The following is a 24,349-nucleotide window of genomic DNA, read 5'->3' as shown; positions in this document are numbered from 1 at the left end:
CTGCTCATGATGCTGCCTGTTTCTCTATTGATTTGCTGCACACTCTGGACTTGGGGCCATAATACGAGTTTGGTGGTCCAAGGACCACCAAACCTGCTGTGGTGGTCGGACTGCCACACTCCTGGTGGTCTGACCGCCAGATTACAAACTCCAGGGTGGCGACGGTCGGAGTTATAATCAGCCATGGTGGCGCTGAACTCAGTGCTGCATGGCTGATTACAAAACCACTTTCCACAAGCCTTTTCCTAGTGTGGACTCTGCCATGGAAAGGCTAGCGGAAACTCAGTGCCAGGGGCCACAGGGGGGCCCCTGCACTGCTCATGCCTTGCACAGCCCATGGCATGGGCAGTGCAGGTGTCCCCCTGTCCATCACCATCAGAATGCGCACTGTCTGCTTTGCAGACAGTGGCTATACCAAGGGTGCTGGTCGACCCCCTCTGTGCTATGGTATAGGACTTGGCTTCCATAAGGGAGCCAGGTCCTATACCGTAGTACTGTTCCCACCGGACTGACTGGCACGAATGCTCTATTACAATGTTTCCACCAGTCAAGCTGGAGGGAACATTATAATAGGGCATTGGGCACCACTGGTATGATGGTGGCATCCTCCCCATGGCTTTGGCATTCCCGTGGTGGACCACCTTGGTCTATTTTTCATATTTGTCCAATCAAAATGCGGAGAGCCTTTGTAGCAATTGATTTCTGTCCTCTATCACTGATTTATTGAGATTAAATATATTATTGCCTTCTGTATTGCACTTTAATGTTTTAATACATTTTCATTGTTTTCTACTTCACTCGTCTCAAACTCTTTTTGAGTCAGTCTTTATTTATGAACTTATATTTTAAATGCTTTTAAAATCTTATCTTTAGGGACACATTTCTTCATGCTCAGCGGCACTATGGTTATCATGTAGATTATCTAAGAGGTAGCGCCAACATCTCCATTCACAGTGGAATGATAAAAGAATGGGGAAAATCTCTGAATACAGCATAGTTTACTCACACCAATCCATGAAATATAAATGTTCAGTGCAGAGGAGATATAACATTAGTAGGAGGAATGAAGGGGCCCTGGGTGGGAGAAACAGTCAATGAGAAAGGCTCAGTGAGTAGAGATTTACAGTAGAAAATGGGTTGATGGGCTTTGGTCAGGTGAGATTGAGTCAATGATTTAGATCAGTGGTTGTTAACCTGTGGTCCGAAGACCCCTGGGTGTCCACGAGGCCTAATCAGGGGTTTTGCAAATGTTTTACAAAATTAAGGGTCATATGTACGAACACTTTTTCCCATAGACACAGAATGGGGAAAAACCTTTGCTACATCTGGCCCTAAATGTAATTGCAATGAATACATTAAAATTAATGAAGTATACAAAAATAAAGGAACAAAATGTAAAATGTTTTCTATATTTGATTGTAAATTATATAGAATATTTAAATATTTGAGCATTTGTCTGGTGTGTACATGTTTTTGTATTTTTGTGTATTGTTTTGAGGTTCAAAGCATAGAAATTGCTTGGGCTGGGGGTCCCAGTTTCTAGTAATGCCTCAGTGAGTTTCCCCAGATTCTAGGAATAATTTAGTGGGTGTCCACTGAAGTCAAAGGTTAGGAACCCCTGGTTTAAATGCATGGTATGTCAGGATTGTTTGTAAATACAAATTCAAATAGATATCTTTGGTGAGGCAGAGAAAATAGATTAATGGCTGAAAAGGGAGGTTTTCACTTCCATTGAATGTTCAAAAGAATTTGTAGTATTTTTACAGTTAGTGGTATTAAATTCCAGAACCCATTAGTACCTGGAATGAGGCGATGAAATCTGTTGTATATTTTGACCAATTATGGTTAGACATAATTTGCTGCTCAATGGATTTCCTATCCCTGATAAGTTCGGGCAGCTCCTGCCATTAACTAGAGCCTTTTTTTAGTGCAAAGCTTTGGAAAACTTAGTGGAAAACTGTTTTGAGAGCAACGTTGTACTGGTAATTAATTCAAATTGAGAAGTCTGAGCCTTGTATTTAATTTTAATTTTGTTAATCAGCGACACTCAGAAATATGAATCTTTTTACGTCTATGTGGTCTATTATGTAACTGCACCAGTCACAATACTTCTTTTTGCAGCTAGCATACACATAGAATTACAGAAGAGGCCATATGACCTCATCTTTTTTTATCACATAAATTCATACAACTGCTGTGTTAGACCATCAGTGGACTACCATGAAAATTAGATTACTTTTTTTTTAGCTCTATTGCATCCTGTGTCCCACAGAAACAGAATGACTGTTTTGTGCAGTCGAGCAGTTAGTTTTCAGATGGTGCTCTGGTCAAGAAAGATTGGAGGGCTTTGGTAGCTAACTAAAGACTGACTGTATGTCAATCACTCCTTCCAGAGAAAGGAGGCTGTCAGTAGACAGCATCTAGCGTGCCAGGGACCTTTGGCTTCTGTCAGTGAAAGGGGAATTTACAGTAAAGTAACAACGCAACCCAGGCAGGTGCTGCTTAGACATTGTGGGTCACCAGACATCCCGATAAGAAACTTACACCAGAAAGAGTTGCAGTGCATTTTGTTTAATAACACACTGAGTATGATAATGCTCTAGGCGAAACTGCATTGCTACTTTCAGCAGGGTTTACTAATTGCACCCCCTTCGCTTCACAAAAGCCAGATAAAAGTAATTTTCATATTAAAGTGTTTTACCCCCACAATGGAGCGTGGCACTGGAAGTAATGGGAAAGATGGGCAGAAACCATGTCAAACCATTTTCAGGCCTTGAATGTTTTATATGGACACCGGACCAAAAAATAGTCATATTGAGGATGCACATGATTCTGAAGATAGCGTGTTTCTGTTTATTAACAAATATTGCTTGACTAGTTGCAAAGGCGGCACAAGGCTTAGATTCATGGCTAATTTCAAGCTAACCAATTATTAAAAATTACAGCATTAAGTTTATTGTGAGAAATTAATTTTTTTATTAAACTCAATTCATGAAAAGAGGCATACTCATATGACACTATAAATATCTTCACCGGGCTCAAACTCCGTATACTTTCCTTTCATATTAGTCCTCATAAATATTAAATATTCAGCAAAGACTCTTCTAATCCTAAACATCATCATCATCTGATTGTTGGTATTCCCAGAAACGAGTGAAGTCATGATCAGATTAAGACTCTGGTTCCCACATAATGATGGAAGAAAGCACTATGCAAATGCCAAGAATGTAACTATCATTTGAAATGCCAACAGTTTATTACTTTCGTTTTCTTATTTGCAATCATCAGTAGTGACTTAATGTAGCTCCTCATATCACGTCTGTTGTTTATAAGCCCTGTAAATAAACGATGTTACTATTACTCTTTTTACTTATGCTCAGTTTTCAATTATTAAAAACATGGAAGGCTAAGTCTATCACTCCCAGATTCAAATGTGTGACCTTTAAATCACAGCATATTTTAGTTACAAGCATTAACAATGAGCCACATGTCTAATTTGTCAAAATTAATGTACAGCACTGGTCTAATGACTTGAACGAGTGGCCAAATTTATTACACTCTGCGCCAGGTTTGCGTCGAAGAAGTATTGATTTTGGGATTTACTTTCCTACGCAAAACTTGTTTTGTGCTAGGAAGTAGCCCCAAAACAAAGCAGAGTAGTGCTTTGAGCTCCTTTGTGCTAGTTTGCGTCAAGGGTAAGTACCAATGGTGGAACATGGGCTCTCAATGCAACCTCCAATGAGTTTTGATCAGTATTTATTTTTTTTTAAAAATTACGTATAAAGAGCCAGAGTCCACTCCATATGGCACTACCAACATCCCCCTGCCACCTCTGTCAATGCCAGTGTCAGTAGTACATATGTGCTGGATATATCATTTTAAAATAAATTCTGCACTGATGAATTCTGCAGAAAAATAGATGTACACCGCTGTCTCGTGGTGTAATCCCATAAAAATGTGCTGGTGTTTAGAAATAAGTGCCGGTGTTGAACACCAGCAAACACTGGCACAAATTAAGCACTGGTTTTGATGTATTTCCCTATCCACTAACATTATAGCAGGGATTTACAAAAGTTTCCTTTCCTCAAAATTTGTAATCCTTTGCATTATGCTGTACTGTACAGAACAAATGCAAAGTTATACAAGTATTATACTATGTCAAAGCATAATATTGTATACTGGAAGGGTCCACTTCCTGTACAGTGCCTAAGCTTGACATCATGCACACACCCTTGCACTATGCTGCAGGTCTATGCGCTGGCATAAGGCAGCCTAAACAGCACCAGCATCAGCACAGAAAGAGTGTCATATCTTAGTAAACATGGCCCTGTTCTGCTCTTTCCCTTTCACATAACGTGTTACATGAATTATTTGTAAATTCATCCTGTTCTTTTACCAAGCACTTAAATGAAATTGCTGCTAAGATCTTGAGACCCTTTTTCTAATTTTAATTATACCAGATTTGCTGTGTTTTTTTTAATTTGGCATACATCCTTGCATATTTTAGAATGATTTTATTTTACGGCTAACAAATGCAAATAAAAATCACTTGGTTGTATGACTAGTACTTTCTCGTGTGATATCTGTGAGGGATCCCTTTTCTGAAAGATGGCTCTGAGAAAGTATAGATAAAGATGATCAATTGGGAGCTGCAAAGGGGCGTGCATAGTTTTATACAATAGAAAACAACAACAAATAATACCAAAGTCTAAAACGAATACCTCTTTTCATATTTGTTAACATTTTAATTTTTGTTTTTCTGTAAGGCAGCAAATACGAAGTAGATTGTTTAATGGAGCTCAACCAGAGCATTAAAACATGACAAGCACTACAGGCATAAATAGTTATACAAATGTTGCCAAATAAAGGAAAGTAAAAATAAATCCTCATTCAGGATAACAAGATATCTTATCCTAAATAGCTATTGTCTAAAAACATAAATACAATTTTAAAAATATACCATTTTCACATACCTGTAAAGTACACATAGAATACCGCAAAAGACCAAGGGCCTCATTATGAGTTTGGCAGTCCCAACATGGGACTGCCAAACTCACAGGGAAGATGCCACTACCATAGCGGTGACAGTCCCCTGAGTGTATTACAATGTTCCCACTGGGCTGACAGGCGGGAACATTGTAATATGCATTCCCGCCGGGCTGACCGGCGGGAACAGTCTTAGGATATTGGTCGATGCCAATATCCTAACACTCCAGCACCCTCGGAATGCGCACTGCCTCCAAACCAGACAGTGCACATTCCAATGGTGCTGGGCAGGGGGAGGGGGCCTGAATTGCCCAAGCCATGGGCATGGGCAAATCAGGGGCCCTCCTCTGGCCCACGGCACCGGCTTTCCACCAGCTTTTTCATGTCAGGGTCCCTGTCATGAAAAGGTTGTTGGAAAGAGGGGTTGTAATCAGCCAGGCTGCGTTGAGTTCAGTGCCGCTCTGGCTGGTTACAAGCCCGACCGCCATCATGCCATCAGGAACCATGTTCCCAGACAGACGGTGGTCCCCTGTGGGCTCTGCCTGCCAGGGTTGTAATTAGGCAGGCAGACTGCCAAAGTTGCGCCGGTCCGATCGACAACGCAAGTGTGGCGGTCCTCGGATCGCCCCCCTTCTAATGAGGCCCCGTATTTAAAAGCATTCTAACATGAAGGTATATCTTCAATATAATATGGAAGATGTTCCAGAGCTGAGGAGTCTATACATAAAATCCCCTGTCTCCTCGCCTCACAGGAAGAGAACAAGGTATTGACCTATAATTGTCATCCATATAACTTTATGCCCAATACGAGCATATCAATCTATATTATTATTAGTTGTTTAGGCATCATTCCATGCAGGCTTTTTCAGACCAGACAAAATACCTTAACTTGTAATCTTGAATGTATCAGTACCCTAGGTGTTGCTGTTAAAGTGGAGGAGTACTAACTCTGATTTATGAACACCTGGAATGACACTTACACCGTTATTATCTGTCATCACTGGACTATTGATATAGTGGTAGTGTTCTACACAGTGTCTGTTCATAGCCTCACTTAGAGCTTACTAAATTCTACTAGTACATTTGAGGTTTTTATCTTTAATGTTGCTCTTGTTAACTCCTCCTTTTCGCCAGGGAAGGTGTTGGATTATGAATTAAAATGAGATATAAACTTTATTATTATTATTTTTTTATTGAGTTTCAAACAGACCAAGGTATACAAAGGGCAATAATCATGAATTATAATAGTGACAAAAATATATGTTCAGTATATTTCAATGGAAGTCCTTGTCCTCCAAATATCATTGTAGAAAAAAAGCAGGGCAGGGGGAATCAGAGAGCAAAGAAAGAATGAAAAGAAACCAGTCACTCAGTATGCTCATGTTACAATGAAGATGGTTAAGATGGCAGAATTGGGGAAGTCTTGTCATGCAGTGGAATCGTTTAAGGGACCATTATGGTGGAGGCCCACCTATACCACTTGTAATAAAAACAGAGGAGCATTTTCTGCTTCATCTATCCCAGTTTCTGCTCTGTCCGCTTGGGCATAGGGATATTGTTAAAAGGGAAGCCAGGTATCCTTAGGTCTAGAGCGTAGGGGCATGAGTTCCCAGAAGGCAGAAAAGTGGCTTAAAGATGCTGTGTACTGCCAGGAACAATCTGTTGCAAGCAGCAGTGCGTGTCTATCGCCACTCTGCGATTAGCAAGCAGGAGGAGAATCGCTGTTAGTTTACAAAGTTCAGAGGGTACCTCCATAACATAGCCCAGCAACGCTACTTCGGGGGGTGCACTCAAGAGGGTGACTCGTAATATCGGTAATCAGAGGTTCCTGGGCGGCTCCAGGCGAGGTGCAGAAATTCAGGAGCGTGAAAAGAGCACCACCCTCATCTTGCATCTGCAACCGGGCCTATTTGAAACAGTTGCACAGGAGTGTGATATAGATGGTGAATGTATTGGAAATGAATGAAGCAAAACCTATAATTGAGGTAAGCGTGCGTGCCTGAGCGGAGCAGTAGCGCCATTGTTCATCGGTTGGGGGTGGCATTATGTCTAAATGCCATGCAATCTTGCTCTTCAGAATGCATACTTGCGCTGAGTTCTGCATTTCCACATAGAGCTGTGTTATCAGCTTGCTAAGGGATAGGGTAGTCAGGGTCACCTCAAGCACCTGAAATGTGGGTGAGGCATCCGGAAAGGAAGCATAGATTCCACAGTTCATAGCACGCAATTGATGTGAAAGTATCAAGTTAATTGGCGTCATTGTCTTGTAGGGCTTGCTGCGGTGTGAGGAAGGTGTCATTAGGGTATATCGTGCCCATAGATGTATGGCTCAATTTACTCAGTCTAGAGCCCATTTCCTAGTCGTCAGTCATGGGGAGTGAGGGATGTCCAATGAGCGGCACAGACAGAGCAAAAAGGTGTTCACTGTGGGTCCTGCGCCTAAGCTCGTTCCATGCCCATACCGGGCAAATCGCTGTATTAATCTGTGCTCACTTGCACCTGAGGATCATAAATATCACTGTCTGGAAGGAACAGGGCACTGCGTGATCAGATTCTGGGGCTTTGTGAGCAAGGAACTGAGTAGGGAAGAGCCAGTACTGTGCAAAGTGGACCAGAGCGCAGAGGTAAGACAGGTCCATGTCTGGGGCGCCCAGCCCTCCTTGCTCAAATGGAAGTGTCAAGATCTCTCAAGCAATGCGAGGCTGTCCTCCAGCCCAAACTGAGGAAATGAGATGCGATTTAAGCTGATGATGGAAGTGTTGTGGTAAGGGAACCTGCAAGTTGATGAAAAGATATAGACATTTAGGAAGAATTATAATTTTCACGATGGCTAAATGGCCAGCCAGGGACAGGGGAAGTGGTATCCATCTCATAGTTCTCTCATCCTACCATATATGCAGTTGTACATAGTTGTATTTCCATAGTTCGTCAGCATCAAGATACTTAACAGGGCCATCAGCCCACATAAAAAGGAATTCTGAAGAGAAGGGGAGTATCCCCTAAGTCAGTGGAAAAAAAATCAACTTCGCCAAGTTTATCTCAATGCCTGACAGACCTCCAAAGCTGGCAAATTCTCTAATGAGGGGAGTTAAATGTATGTGCAGATCTCTGACATAGTGTTACATCGCCCACATATAGCGAGACTAGGATCCTGCAAGGAGTGAAAGCAAGTCTGCAGTGGGCGTGATGTTTGTGAAGCTGGACAGCAAATGGCTCCACTGCAATCACAAGGAGAATGGGAGACAAGGGGCAACCCTGACGGGTCCCCCTTGTCACCATAAAGTGGGTGTGATTCTCTCGTCCTACCATATAAGCAGTTGTCCATAGTTTCATTTCCATATTTCGTCAACATCAAGATACTTAACAGGGTCATCTGCCCACATAAGCAGGAATTCTGAAGCAAAAGGGAGTATCCCGTAAATCAGTGGGAAAATAATCAACTTCGCCAAGTTTATCTCAATGCTTGACAGACCTCCAAAGCTGGTAAATTCTCTAATGAGGGGAGTTAAATGCATATGTGGATCTCTGACATAGTGTGACATCATCCACATATAGTGAGACTAGGATCCTGCGAGGAGTTAAAGCAAGTCCGCAGTGGGCGTGATGTGGGCAACCCGGACAGCAAATGGCTCCACTACAATCACAAAGAGAATGGGAGACAAGAGACAACCCTGACGGGTCCCCTTGTCCCCATAAAGGGGGTGTGATTCTCCCATTCACACGTTATCGAGCCATCGGTTGAGTATAGAGCAGGCCAATTAGTTCAATGAAGGTAGGGCTCAATCCTATGCTTGTAAGCAAGGCAAAAAGGTATGGCGATTCAAGAGAGTTGAACGCCTTAGTGGCGTCTAGAAAGGTTGCCATGGCAGAAAGATTTGGATCAATAGTGTGGAGCAAAGAAGGTGCGCAAGTTGTGAGTTGTGGATATTTCTGGTACAAAGCCAGTCTGGTCAGGTCTCACAATGGTTGGCAACAGCAGGAGAAGATGTTATGCAATAAGTTTGGCAAGAATCTTACTATCTATTTTGATCATGGACAGTGGGCAGTATGAGTCACAATGATGGAGATCCTTGCCAAGTTTAAAGATGGTCACATTGAGGGCTTCGTGTGAGGACGGTGGTAAAGTACCAGTGGAGAGCGAGTCCTCATACATGAATAGCAAAGGTGGAACAATCAGGGAAACATTATCTTTATAGAACGCAGCATTAAAGCCATCAAGGCCTGGCGGCTTATCTGCAGGCAAAGCATTGATAATCCTGACGATGTCTTCTTCTGTGAAGGGTTCATCTAGATACCGTCTATGGCGATTGTCAAGCCATAAGAGTTGGATGGAGTAGAAATAAGCCCAATAGTCCACAGACTGTGGGTTATGGTGAGTATGATATAGAAATGAGAAAATAATCAGTTATGGTTGTTTGCACAGCCTCTGTATCAGCGTGAATGTTTGAATGGTCATCGTGAATCTCCATGACAGTCATTCGCCCAAGGCTTACCCAGCAGTTGGGCAAGAGACTTACCCGGTCTGTCGCACTCCCCCGGTCTGTCGCCCTCCCTCCCAGGTAGTGCATCTCTCGCTGCACTGCCTCCTCATACTCCGATATCTTGCTGTGAATAGATGAAAGTGTACTGATGTCTGGATCTTTTTGAAACATAAGTTCAAGCTTCCTAATTTCTTTCTCCAGGAGCGCATGATGGCACACACTGTGCAGAGCACACCCGCCTGCTTTGCTATGCATGCACCTCTAAAAACACACTTGAAGGCCTCAAAATGAAAGTTAAACTTTGGTGGCATTTGATTGTCTGGCATTGACATTTTAAGCTATAAAATGGCATAGTGAAGTGACACATATAAACACTTAGCATAATATCTAAAACTGTTGTTAATTCTTCTGGCAGAGGATTTTAATAGACATTGCCGTTCAGAACTGCCCGTAAAATCTATTACAGTATGTGGAAGGTAAATGATAGTTTGCTAAATGCTGGAGATGAAAAATATATTGCCATCTTTTTGATGCATTCAACACAATGCATACGTTTAGCATTCATGTTTTTTCAAGACAGGAAACATTATTTCCTATTTTAAGTCTTCTTCCTAATTGTATTTCCCAGTCAAAACCGCAGTGCTAAAAAGAGAGGGTGGACTAGGGAGTAATTTATTTTCGGCCCTGTGTTCTTTGTGGATTGACTCATGTTGGGGGAGTGGTAAAATAGATAGTCATTCAATTATAGAATGTAGCAGCTGGTCCTCAGACTGGCTTTGTGACTGCAATATTCATGAAAATGGAGGTCGAGCAAAGTTTGAAGACAGAAGCGTTAAAAAATGTTTCAATTTTGTGGTAGGCAGTGATGTATTTTTGAAGATTATCTATGCACATTCACATAGACGAGAGACTTCATGGACTTGTGGGGTAGTTCATGCACTTTTTGGCGATGCAGCACAAAAATAAATTGTATGGTTGCAGATAAATACATATACAATTCGATTCATAATATGTGCCCTAAATGGTGTAGTAAAAAACCTTCAGGTCTTAAAATAAGTGGGTGCATCATTGAGGGGGCACTGCATATGGACGTTTAGGGCAATTTAAAAGAGGGCTGTGTTAGTTTTGCCCTGTTTTGCCTCACCACAGTACCCCCAGACACCGAGTGGGGTTCATACGGACCAGCTTATTAACTCTGCTCTTGTGGGAATAAGGTATAGTGCACTCTGTGAAACAATCATCCGTAGGCGCTAGGGTAGGGCAAGAAAGTGCCAGGAGTTAAGGCTGATGATGGATGCCATCTATTACATAAGCACGTGATTGGCAGCAGTATTTAAATGTGCACAAATGTATCATAACTCTGAATATAATCGGTATAGGTTTGTTTAACAGTGGGATACATAACTCAAAGCTTGCACTGACATGTACCGTTTTCTATTGATGCAGGAAGGGGAGAGTGTGAGTTTTACTGTTCCTGATTCTGAGATTGACCAAAAGGGGAAAAGTCATGACAGGTAATTCGTAAACTGTGTTATTTGTCTTGTAAGCACCTTTATACTGACTGCCGTATGTCCCTTTCCTATTTTCAGTGACCTGGGGTCACAGGTGGGAGACTAAAGTACCCACTGCCATAGAACTCGAAGAAAAATGCACTTGTATGTTTGGCTTTCTTAGACTGCAGGTAGGGTGGCTATCAGACAGTAAAGGCCAGCTGTCAGGGCACTCATGATTAAAAGTTAATACGGTATAGAGACTTTAGCTTTGGAATGGCAATAACACCATAGAGAGTTCATACACCATTTATTTTTGCAGTACAAAGTTCGCCATCAATATAAAACAAATCATCCTTAAATTCGGATATTCATGCAGTAGCCAAAGCTTTAATGTTCATGTAGCAACCATAGCCAACAATCGATTTCGTTTCACCGTTACTGAGAGCCTAGTGGGATTATCGCACCACGGAGTGTCTCTCTTGGATATAGATATTTACTTTGAAGATAGGTTTCCCAGCTATATTCTTAGCTATCGATTACTCTTCTCCCCGCACTGCGCATTGAAGTAACGCATGAAGATTTCTCTATTATACGACGTATTATGGAATGTTTTGTACTTATTATAGATTTTCTACAGAGTCTTACTAGGACTGATTTCCTATATAAAATTTATTTTGAATCAAGCCCTGATGAAGTCCGTGAGAATACTCTCTCATAGGATGAAACACGTGTTGGCTATGGTTGCTACATGAACATTAAAGCTTTGGCTACTGCATGAATATCCGAATTTAAGGATGATTTGTTTTATATTGATGGCGAACTTTGTACTGCAAAAATAAATGGTGTATGAACTCTCTATGGTGTTATTGCCATTCCAAAGCTAAAGTCTCTATACCGTATTAACTTTTAATCATGAGTGCCCTGACAGCTGGCCTTTTCTTTGGTAGTTTCCCTTGAAACATTGGAGGAGTAAGGAAGATCCTCTTGCCAGGAGCACCGTGCCACATTTAGAATTCGAATTTTACCATATGGACTCACTGTGAGCGCCCAAATCCTATGATTTTCTTCCTATGTGCCTTTGTTCTAATGGCTATCAGACAGTGTTAGCTGGCCTTGTGGTCGAGAAGGCAGGTGAGCAGAGACTTACCTTGACCCGAATATAGGATTAAAAAAAACTCTGCATTCAAAAATGGCAAAAGCTAGCAGAGTTGGTTGCCTTCATAATTTAAGCCAATCGTTCTGCCCCTTTTCAATTAATTTTAAGGCAAAATAGGCTTAAGTGTGTTAGTAAATCTTTCTTTCACCGAGAAGAAAAACGAGCTGGCTAATTTAACCTGCAAGGCATGATGGGAAAGTGTAGCTTCTGGAGTCTAAAACGAGCACTGTCACAGGCTCTGTTCATGCTTTGCACAGTTTCCTGCTTGTTTCTCCTCGTGTATTATTTGTAATTGGAAAGAAGACGTGATGACACAAAACACAAATATTTAATGCATGTTTCAGTATGTGATCTTATAGTAGTGAATAAAAGATGGACATACACACAATACTAACCAAAAAAATGGAAATTGCAGCCATTTCAGAAGTCAGAATAGCTCCATGTTTACGTAGCAATGCAGCTAATATGATCGTGATTGATAAACAAATGGGTCAATCTGATGGTTTATTCAGCGATATGAAGTGGCATTTTTGGATGACTGATATATCGTGGCTTGTATCTTCAAATAAGAATTTTTATATATTCATGAATTTTAATAAACCACACTATGGGGGGTATTAGCGCTCTGTAGGATTAAATAACCCGCAAAACTTACAAAGACCAATGAAAATAACTCAAAACCTAAATTTAGAATCTAACAACGAAATAATGGAGAATAAGTTCAGCGAGAGGAGAAGAGATCATGGAGAATGAAGGTTTCGGTAAAAGTAGTAGGAGACAAAGGAGGAGTGTGCTGCCAGAAACAGGATTTTGGTTTGGCAGAGCAGAGATATTTGAGGTCCGAATTACCTTTAGTTTACATAGCTGAAAACCTGGGGACAAGAACGTGAAACATGTGGACCAGTTCAGATATATGTTGAAAGAATTGGTTTTTTTTTGCCTTTTTCTGAAGATCAACAAGCACTCCTCAATTTTCATATTAACTCAGATCAACCGTATGGAACTGGGGAAGGCATGGAAAATGGCTTTCCCAGTCTTGAATGTTTTTGTTCCCTAAGTAGAGTTTTGCTCACCGCTTTGGTTTAGTTGGTCCCTGATAGACTGATGGCAGATCAAGTGTTTATGGTAAAAAAAAATACTTTGCATGTAATACCACCCTACTTTACCTCTAGTTAGGTTTATTGGGGGTGGCAATGCAGCACATGCGAAGAGTGGTCATATTGTTTAGTGCCAGGAATAGGCCTTGTTGCATAGTCAATGTTAGTATTGATGAGGTGGAACTACCAGTCCGTTTTTGAAGGAAACAAGGTCTGTACAGCTTGCCAGAAGCGATTAGTTGGAGGAACACCTTCAGTTTTTCGATGGTGAAGAGTGGCTCTAGCTTTGTATACAAGTTGATCAATGTGGGCAGCCTTGAAGAGCTGCATGTGGCGTAAACATTATTTGCCAGAATAGGTTGGCAACTCATTGAGCCAGTCTTTATAGGCGTTGTAGTCGTGCTTACATTTGAATGAACAATGTTGTATCAGATGTAGCTGTAGGAGATTGGACAACATCCATTATAAGAGGTTGATGGGGTAATTTTGTAGCACAGCAATGCCAGTGGCATTTGCTAACACACAAGATTAAGATTTCTGCTGTCATATGCTTTATATATGTTTTTCTAACTGCCGAAACGTTATGGGTATTCTCTCCAAATGAAAGACACTTCAGAGTTATGCAGATGTATTTGTTGGATATCGTCAGTGATGATACCATGTAGGTGCCCCCGTGACTCTGTCTTCTTAAAAAAAAGTTCAAATATGTTTCTTTGCACCATCAAACAGCAGTTCTTACATTATTTCTCAGAGGCATGACTTGCTCTACCCTCATTCACCAGCTATATCAGACTGTACACACAAAGGCTTGGACAACTTATGGCGGTGCCCCGCCCCCAAATATTGATGTAAAAATATTGTATGATTTTAAAATTGTGGTTGAAATATTGTGACTAAAAAAATACCATGGACAAAAATATCGAAAGTAAGTATATAATTTTTTACAATATTATCAGACTTCAAAATATGGCCTAATATAGTATTGCTTTTATTGTGTTGCTTTATTAAAGTATATCATGTTTTATTTCATCATTTATCCTATTCTTTTCTGTTATTTTTAAATACTATTACAGTAATGTAAATTTTTAAGGTTGTTGGATTTATTTTAGGATTGGGTATGTAGTATTGTTTTTTGCATATGTATTTATTTTAATTGATTTGTTTGCTATTTTATTTGCTATTTTTTAGTTTACATGTTTAATACAGTATTACATTATTTAATACATTGTAATTTTGAGTTGTGCTTATTAGGGGTTTGCTGGGAATTGTTTTTAGTTATATATAAATGTTAATTTATTAATATGTTATTTTAAGTTGTAATGTAGCTGTTTACATACATGTTTAATTTTCAAATGATTTAATACTTTCGATTTAAGGGTGTGAGATTTATTAGGGCTGTTGATGGGTAGTGTAAATAAAATATATACAAATTGGTTTTAATTACTGTAACTATTATGCATTGTTTGGGTGGAAATTATTTTTATATATTTTTAATGAAATTACATTTATTAAAAATGTATATTTGTGTTTAAACAAAACACATTTTATTCCTTCCACCTTTATATATTTATTCCAATGATTGTTTCTGTAGATGCAGAATAGTAAATCTGCCACCCATCTTCCCATTGTATGCACTTTCTTCTCCAATATCTGTTAGGCTAGAGTTAGAATAGTAAACCTATATGTGTCCAATGTATGAGTTTTCAAATTGTTTGTGTCACTGGAGTTAGAAAAGTAAATCTGATTTCCCCTATTCCCCCCCCCCCAGTGTATACACTTTCTCAAATGTTTTCATACTGGAATTAGAATAGTAAATTTATTCTTCCAATCGTTATACATTTACCACAGTGTTTGTTAGACTAGAGTGAGAATAGTAAATCTGCTTCCTCCCAAATTGTATGCATTCTCCCCAGTATTTTTTACCTGGATTTAGAATTGAAAGTTGGCCTTGTCCAGTATATGCACTTTCCCTAATATCTGTTCAACTAGTGTTAGAATTGTAAATCTGACTCCACCCAATGTATACATTTTACCAATGGCTCTTAGACTGGAGCTACATTTGTTAGTAAGATCCCACTTCCTCCCACAATGCATAGGTTTTCCCCAATGCAGTTTTAGAGTTAGAAACTACATGTTACTCCATTTTGGGAGTGTTTTAAAGATATTTTTCACACATATAATTTAAAAGTAAATATATTTTACATTTTTAAATTTTAATTATTTTTCTATTTTCTTGAGTTTATTATAATTATTTAGTATTTCTGATATATTTTAGGATTGTAAAAATATTCATTTTCAAATGCTTATACTTATTGAATATATTTAAAATACATTTGTAAAGACGGCCGCAAACAAATGTCTGTGACAGTGTTGTGTAGCCATTTTAGCTATAGTTTTATGCACGTTATTTTAGCAAACTAGGCCTGCCCCTGGGCACTTTAACCTAGATAGGTTTTATTTCAGCTTCGTTATATTATTTTAACATTAGCCACATTTGCTGTCTTGTTTTATTTTCTCTACCTAGGTGTTCTTTGCCTAGGTCAGCACTACATTCTTAAACAAGACATTTCTTTCACTCTGTGCTTTCCTCAGGACTATAGTAAGATAAGTTGCCGGTGGTACGCTTTGTCTCCAATGTTCACAGAAACATGCACACTCTTACGTGGGGATCCTTTCTTGGAACATCAGATGTTTCATTATAAAAACACTACTTTGACCCATGTACGCTAGAGGGAGATTCCAGCCAGATGACCACAGCTGTATTGCTTCGCTACAGCTACTTATGTAGACTACAGGCCTCTTGCTCAGGTATGTGGGATGATGTTTTCCCAGGTGGGACCTGAAGGGCACAATTAGAGCTTAACATGCTGTGCTCTAACATAGCCTAGGTAGGAACTATCTTTACAAACTCTAGTGACAATATGGTATCGTTATTCTTGTGTTTTACTCTCTTTGTCACAATTTTAATCTTATTGTGCGTCATCGTCCTAGTTATTGCAATTCATGCTTTATTATCTAAGATGCAGTTACTTCAATAAAACCTTATTGAACTATACTCTGCCTCTGATTGTCCTTGCAAATGTGAGACTAATGTAACTGAGAGAAACGGATGAAATCTGAGTGACCACGATTCCCCTGAGGACTCATTTACGTCATGCGCCCATTTGCACTAATCATCCCTGCTCTTGAGTGGAGATGAGGTACTGCTAGTTAGCTGGAATAAATCCGGATTAGGCCGACAGTTGCCACATGGCGCGGGTTCAGACTCAGTCCCTCGCAGTACAAGTGATTCTGCCATCCGAATCTAGTAGTCTCATTAGGATAATGAGAACCTATGCAACATGGTGCCACCAGTGTTTGGTCAGGCACTAATTTTTGGGTCCTCCTGAGTATCTCTGTCTCACTACATACAAAGGCACCTCAGTACTATTTACGGAGACATCTGTGGTATTGAGGATTTTTCCTCCTCAGCCAAGTAGTACTTAACCAACGCTGTAGGTTGTTCAAGCTTGAACTCTAAAAGGATAACTCCCATTTGGTGTGCTTATCTCTGAACAAAATTTACCATTCACCATGATGAACCTGCAATGCGTAGCAATTGCAGTTAATATGCGAGCACTCCTTACTGCACATTTGTTGGAACATGGCCTCACAGCCTAGGGGAGTCCAGATACATTTGTTGTTGAAGCTCATGCAGCATACAGAACAGAAATCTTGGGTCACATTTCCAGCATTTGATGGGAACACAAATACATTTCACCACTATACACCTGCAAACATACCTGCACAATATAGAACTTATGCATATTTAGAAATACCTCTATCTTATCAAGACCATAATAATTGGCTTGATGGCGCCCTACCACATACCGTCCTACTTGTTGGGTTAGGTCCTCTAAGTAAAGATGGTCCTACCTGGCTTTTATTGTCCACATATACACCGCACCCTGATGCAGCAACCTTGATGGTAGCTGAGGTTCCGCACATATATGCTGAACTTACGGCAATATACAGACTATTAGTACAGTTTTTAATGGAATCATTAAATACAAACCCAGCATGTGCTGCACCGGTGCAACCACATGCAGCAACGCCAGTCATTAATCCAGCGACTGTACATTCGATAATGGGTAAGGAACCCACCAAATGGGAAGAGATTCCGTTTTCGTTAGCTAAAAAAATAAATGCACTGGAAGCAGTATTTCCCCATACGGGACCTCAGGATAAGCATAGAATATTAATTATGTGCTTGCCATTTGGGATGGTTCCCACAGTAAATAACTGCAATACTTGGGGCACGGTATTTGCTACGCTCTATTCTACCGCACACGGTACACCGATACTTGCTAATCTTCCAGAAGTGTTAAAACAAATTCATGATGAATATAGGGCTGCCACGGCCCTAGATTTAGGATTGCAACTCATGGGCAATTTTGCCACTGTATCTTCAATTATATTAAGTAATCTTAAAGGGGAAGCTGTTGCACTAGCGTATGCGGCTCCAGGACGTTCCTCCACAGGATCAAGAACGTGAGCTACCAAAGATTATCGTGGAAACCTACTCTAGTATTGGTCGAGATAGTCTGGGGGTCAGACCCACAAAACCATAGTTTCAGAGTAAATCTAATAAAGATTCTACCAAACAAGCACCTGAGAGTTCTAAAAAACGCTGGGATAAAAAACAACAGACACCTAAAAAAGAAAGGGTAGAATCTCTGCACTTGGAGATCCCTCAGAATAGATATAATCTAAGAAATAGAGATAATATAAAAACTCCTGACTGATATCAATCAATTAATATACTGATACAAGCCAATCTAGTTCCTTTCAGGACTCACTGGAAAAACGCAGTGAGAGAGGTGGTTGGTCAGAGCGGATAACTGAGTACTTGAAACCGAGACAGGAATCACAACGTTCAACAAAAGGTTTTGTTAAAAAAGTAGAGAAATTTCCCCAACACAAACCCTAATTTAAAAAGAAAAAAGTGGCAGCAGTTGCATTTCGTCATGCCACTCAAGAAGAGGGCTCTATTGAAGAACAAGACGTGGGCGCTAGCTCTGCTAGATAGCACAGCAGAGGTCACAATAGTTCGCCGGAATCTTCAAGAACATCTGGATGTGAAGGCACCTGATGACTGCTTACAAGTTGAAACTGTGGACATGCGTGTCTCCACGTCTGACAGGGTGTACAAAGTAATGATACAGTTAGAAGGAGACATTAAAAGCACAATTGACACAATCTTTTGGGACCACGTTGTTAACATTTATGATGCACTACTGGCCGAAAAGGATTGGCCACCTGAATTTGTCCGTACTTGCCTATGTGGCGAAGAGGTTATCAAACCTAGTTCCAGATCAGCTCTCAGAATCCTACACCATTATTTGGGCATTGGCGCAGGCACCCGCGTTATATCGCAACCACGTCAGGTGGGATAAAGATTCCCCCTCTCATATAATTCCAATTAAGAATCAACCGGAACCTCAACCCCAATACCCAATAAAACATGATGTTAAAGCACCTGTGAGGGAAATCCTCACACAACTAGAGTACTAGGGCGTAATCGAACCCTGTGTCTCACCAATGAATAATCCTCTATTCCCTGTAGCTAGACCGGACCATTCATACAGATTAGTCTTAGACTACAGACACTTAAACAGTCATACATGCATATATGCTATACAAAACTCTCAGAGCACAGCACTTATGAATAACATAGTGCGCAAAAAATACAAAACAACATTGGATATTTCCAATGGCTTCTTCTGCCAAAATATAGCACCTGATAGTAGAGACTTAACAAATTTCAGCATACTAGACTCACAAAACAAATTCTGTCGTTTACCACAGGGGTACAAGAACAGTCCAGGACTGTTTGCAGCTCGTATAACTTCAATATTGCACGACATTGACCCTGAAGCATTGTCCTTTGTAGATGATATCTACTTTACGGATGATAAATTACTGCAGCATCTAAGACGGGTAGCCCGCATTGTTGTAGGATTTGCCAAATTCGGCTATAAATTCAACTTAAAAAAAGCAAAAATAGCCTTCCTTAGTGTCCTGTTTCTGGGATACAAATTATCAAGTGAAGGAAAGTGCCTAGCGCCACAATTCTTTAAAAAATACGCACAGTTACAACCTCCAAATACCATTAAAAAACTCCAATCACTATTGGATTTTCTAAATTTTGGCAGAACATACATTCCAGATTATGCATCACGCATCAAACCCTTGTATGACTTGATACGTCCTGACTTTTCCAGTAAATTTTGGACAGTCAAACACACACGCATTCTCAGAGCTTTAAAAACAGACATGCTTGCAGCTTAACACCTACACACAAGGGGCAATAAAAAACATCTGGTCATCAGAGTAATGGTCAGTGCCATTGGTTTCACCTATGTAACATTCAATGAGAGTGGGACAGTCCCGATTGCATACAAATTACACTTGTATTCAACAGCAGAACAACATTTTGCTCCCACTGAGAAAATTCTCACTGCTGTTGAGGTGGCTGTCATTAAAGAAAGACCACTAGCCCAGGGTAAACCCATTATTGTTGTATCTCCAATCCCAGCCCTTGAGACTGGTACCAAAGCCAGTGTTCCAAACGCTAAAGCATTACATCCACTTTGGTTCCAATGGGCAACATCTCTTACAGCCACTGATGTCAACGATATTTTTGACCCAAAGTTACAAACTCAAGAATTTTTGCAATATGAACTAGAATACCCAGTTCCGGCAAATACATTGCCTATTGATCAATTTCAAAGAGTCATGTACACCGATGGCTCAGCACAGCCTACCATAGGCACAAAGCATCAATACTCCGCTGCTGCACAGTAGTAAGCAGCCATATGGAGGGTAGTAAATTCTATCCACAACATACCTTTACGCAAACCCTAGGGGATTGCACTGCACAATTGGCAGAGCTAAAGGCTCTGGTGATGGCACTGGAACATACAGATCCTGACCAGCTGACACTGATTGTCTGATTCGTACTATTGTGTCCAGTCCTTCAATGAATATCTGCATTACTGGCACCAGAATGGGTTCAGAGATTCCAAAGGTAACCCCATCAAACACAGATTTCTGTGGGGGGAAAGTAGCAGATCTAAAGGAAACGCTACCAAATGTCCATATGGTACATACATTTGGACACCAGCACATTGGAAAACACATTGCTGGAAATACACTGGCTGACGAAGCAGCCAAATCAGCAGTAGCTACAGCTTCTGTTGCTGCAGTAACTCATTCTAGGATGAAACTGGACGATGAAATACTGGCTGCCGTGCAAGCCTCGGCTGACGGCACACCTTTACCAAAGGATATCCCATTAAATATTCCTACTAGTTGGGAGGCTTCCTTGATGCAGAAGTAAAAATACCAGGCGTGGGAGTTCGAGTGATTCCCAATAAAGACCTAAGACCAGAGTTGATCAAAGCAGCGCATGAGGGAGTTGCCTCTGCCCATGCTGGTGTGGCAGATACAATATCATTATTGCAGGCTCGTTATTGGTGGCCAGGTCTATACAAACAGACCAAGCAGTATGTAAGAATAAAGCAACCAGGGCACTCCAGAATCATGAGTCCAAAAATGGAAAACTTTGTGTGAAACGTTTTAATCCTTAGTGATCGGTAGTTGAATCATAGTTATAAGAAGTTCAAATCCAACATACGAACACGTATAAACGAGTTACAGAAACAGTCTGAAACCTCTGAATGAACAGGTATATAAGAGAAACAAAACAGCCAACACGTGTTTCGTCCTCACGGACTTTTTCAAGGCTGTAAACAAAAAACAAAAAGGGAACTATTTACAATTAATGGCAATGCCAACTGGTAGGTACATTTGAAGAGTATAAACATTATAGGCGTAACATGAAAGGGTGATTTTGCCTCAGCGTGACGAAAGGGTTTTCTCTATCCTAAATATTTCGTCACGCTGAGGCAAAATCACCCTTTCATGTTACGCCTATAATGTTTATACTCTTCAAATGTACCTACCAGTTGGCATTGCCATTAATTGTAAATATTTCCCTTTTTGTTTTTTGTTTACAGCCTTGAAAAAGTCCGTGAGGACGAAACACGTGTTGGCTGTTTTGTTTCTCTTATATACCTGTTCATTCAGAGGTTTCAGACTGTTTCTGTAACTCGTTTATACGTGTTCGTATGTTGGATTTGAACTTCTTATAACTACGATTCAACTACCGATCACTAAGGATTAAAACGTTTCACACAAAGTTTTCCATTTTTGGACTCATGATTCTGGAGTGCCCTGGTTGCTTTATTCTTACAGTCTGTTATATACAGCACATGACATAGGTGTTTTTTATATCCACCTCTGTTTGTGTGCACCCCGAAACCCTTGGTGGTTGGGTTTCTTGCACCAGGCTGGCACCCGCCACATGATTTATTGGTGACTTACTACCTTTGTTGTTATTGGTTACAGGTGTGCGTCGCTAGGCATCAACCACCTCTCTTTAGTATCATTGAGACCAAGCAGTATGTCCTTTGTTGTGATATCAGCCAACAAACTAAGGGATCCACCGTCAAGTGCCCACCGCAGACACCGCTCCTAATTTCTAACAAACCTTTACAATGTGTGTACTTGGACCATTGCGGTCCCCTGACACCTGACAGTGCATACAAATACATCTTAGTCACTGTTGACTCCTGCTCCAGATTTCTAAGGGTGTGGTCACAACGCTCGGCTGACGCTCAGACCGTTATTAAAGATTTGCAAGTCTTTATCGCCACATATGCAGTTGTGGCTTTCCATTCGGATCAGAGCCCTGCTGTCACCTAAAGGGCATTCAGGGACGCCATGGATTCGTTAGGGGTCCAACTCCATTACTCATTTCCATTTTATCCTGAGGGAAATAGTGTAGTGGAGCAACTAAACCGAGATTTAAAGCCATCTTTAACAGCCAGAGTACTAGGTACAGGTCGTAGTTGGCTTAATCCCCTGTATGGAGTCCAGAAAGCACTTAATAATCTGCCTAGAAGGTCCCTGGGGGAGGCGTACTTCATACGAGTGCCTGTTTGGAACTCAAATGCATGTTCCAGATCTTGATGGTCCTAGTGTGAGGGGGCAGAAGCACCCTTTGACATAAATGAATGTATCACTGCCTCGCAGGAATTACAACAGTTCCGTGATGACAACGCTTCTGCCAGTGCTGCCTCCTTAGGAATTAAGGATGTACCAATAACATCTACTGACTGGATTCCAAAGGTTGGGGATCTAGTATGTGAAAAAGTAGCTGTGAAAAAGGAGTTCAGTCCTTCCTATCGTGCACAGGTTCCAGTCCTGGGAATACACGGTACCAGAACTGTTATTGTACCACCGTTACCTGGCTCTAAAGAAAGCCACTTTGTCTCCATCGACAATGTCAAGTTACACCATGTGGCTGATCCTGAACAGCAGACCAAGAGGAACAACCATTAGAACCCGAATCCCTCTCACTACTGGTCAAGATGTCCCTCTACAAGTTTTGAGCAGCAACCATGACACCTCTCTGACCTTAGGGAGGGTGGAAAATGATCTTTCATTAGTTCCACTAGCATCTCTTACAACAAGCAACACAGAAATTGCTGATCGATTTGACTCGACTTCTACACAAATGGATGACGTCATTTATTATGAACAACCGCAGGAGATTTCTACCAGTTCTCCTCCTTCCAATACGGATCCAGTTTTTGCACGACCTGCTTATGGATACTTTGCCGACATCACTGATACTTTCTCAGACTCATCTGACTTTTCTGCATCTGAACTATCAAAAACATGTAAGCCGATACTTTGGCTCAGAACAAATTACTTTATTTTCCCATGGAACTATCTATGGCTTTCCTTGACTGTATTAGCTTTCCTTCTTTGGATTGGCTTTGTTATTACTTTCTTTCTAATAATATATGGTCATTTCCTTCCTGAAAGATCTACAGTTGAACTTGTGGATGAGGTCCTAAAAAGCCCCATTTTTCTTCCCACAAGGTCCACAGAGACCAGTGCCCCCGTGCGGGGGCATTGGTCTCAGCTCCTAATGGAGCCAAGGCCAATGCCATCACATAGAGGCCCTCAGAATACACACTGTCTGCCCTAGCAGGCAGTGTGCATTCCGAAGGTGTTGGGCAAGGGGCCCCCCAGCACTGGGTTTCTGCCAGCCTTTCCATGGTGTGGTCCACACCATAGAGAGGCTGGCGAAACAGGAGTCATGATCAGCACAGCGGCGTTGATCTCAGCCCGTCGAGAAACATGTTTCTGTCGGTGACAGCAGTCCCCTGGCAGTCTGACCGCCAGGGTCGTAAGATAGCAGTTGGACCACCTGGAGAGCAGTTTTTGGACTGCCAGACTGGTAATAAGACCCTAAGGGGCATATTTATAATGCCCTAGCGCCACCAGATGCCACATTAACGTCATTATTTTTTACGTTAATGTGGTCCAACGAGGCCGGAATCCCCGCGCCATATTTACAGGGTGGTGCAATGCATGCATTACACCACTCTGTAACCCTTTGAGCTCTACATTATGCCTACGCCAGGCATAATGTATGCAAAGGGAGCATTACCCCATGGGGGAGCTGGAAAAATGATGTAAGGAAATCTATGATCTATGAAAACCTCGCGCCATTTTTATTTCACTTTTAACACCTGCTCAAGAGCAGGCGTTAAAAGGGAGCTTCCATTCTTTAGAATGGGGCCCTATGTACTCTACAGGTGTAGCGCTGTTGGAAAATGGTTTATTAGTAAGGGCAGGTAAGTACCTACACTTAGCAATAGGCCACTAACCCCCACTAGGTTCAGTTAGGTCTCAGTAAATTAACCCCAGCTCAACCCTTGGTAGCTTGGCAACGAGCTTAGGAGACAAAGGGTAAAGCATTCAAGTATCACAAAACAGTAATTAAATAAAACACAGGAAACAATTTAAAAATCCCAAACAATTTATAAACATAGGAAATATGTTTAGCTTTAAAATTATACCAAAACGAATAAAATTGTATTAAGGGAAGCGGAGATCTGCATTTTTAAAGAATAATTGCTTTTTAGCACATAGAAACGATTAACGTCTGGTCATCTGGTCGCATCTCGACCAGGACAAACTCAAAGTTTAAGCCCGATCGCGATGGAGCCCTCCTCG

General features: G+C 41.0%; 1 protein-coding gene across 3 annotated transcripts in view; it reads left to right on the top strand.

Moving 5' to 3' along the window:
- LOC138284614 (golgin subfamily A member 6-like protein 7) overlaps nt 1-24,349 on the top strand; it is a 190,326-nt gene that overhangs the window by 112,615 nt on the left and 53,362 nt on the right. For all 3 annotated transcript variants that reach the window (XM_069223612.1, XM_069223611.1, XM_069223610.1), the window contains one exon: nt 10,914-10,981. In XM_069223612.1, the coding sequence (XP_069079713.1) occupies nt 10,914-10,981 (68 nt within the window). The remainder of the gene's footprint in view (nt 1-10,913; nt 10,982-24,349) is intronic.

The sequence above is a fragment of the Pleurodeles waltl genome, chromosome 3_1, assembly GCF_031143425.1.
Source record: "Pleurodeles waltl isolate 20211129_DDA chromosome 3_1, aPleWal1.hap1.20221129, whole genome shotgun sequence".
Lineage (NCBI taxonomy): Eukaryota > Metazoa > Chordata > Amphibia > Caudata > Salamandridae > Pleurodeles > Pleurodeles waltl.
The sequence above is the reverse complement of the archived record's forward strand: the minus strand, read 5'-3'. Positions and strand labels throughout refer to the sequence as shown.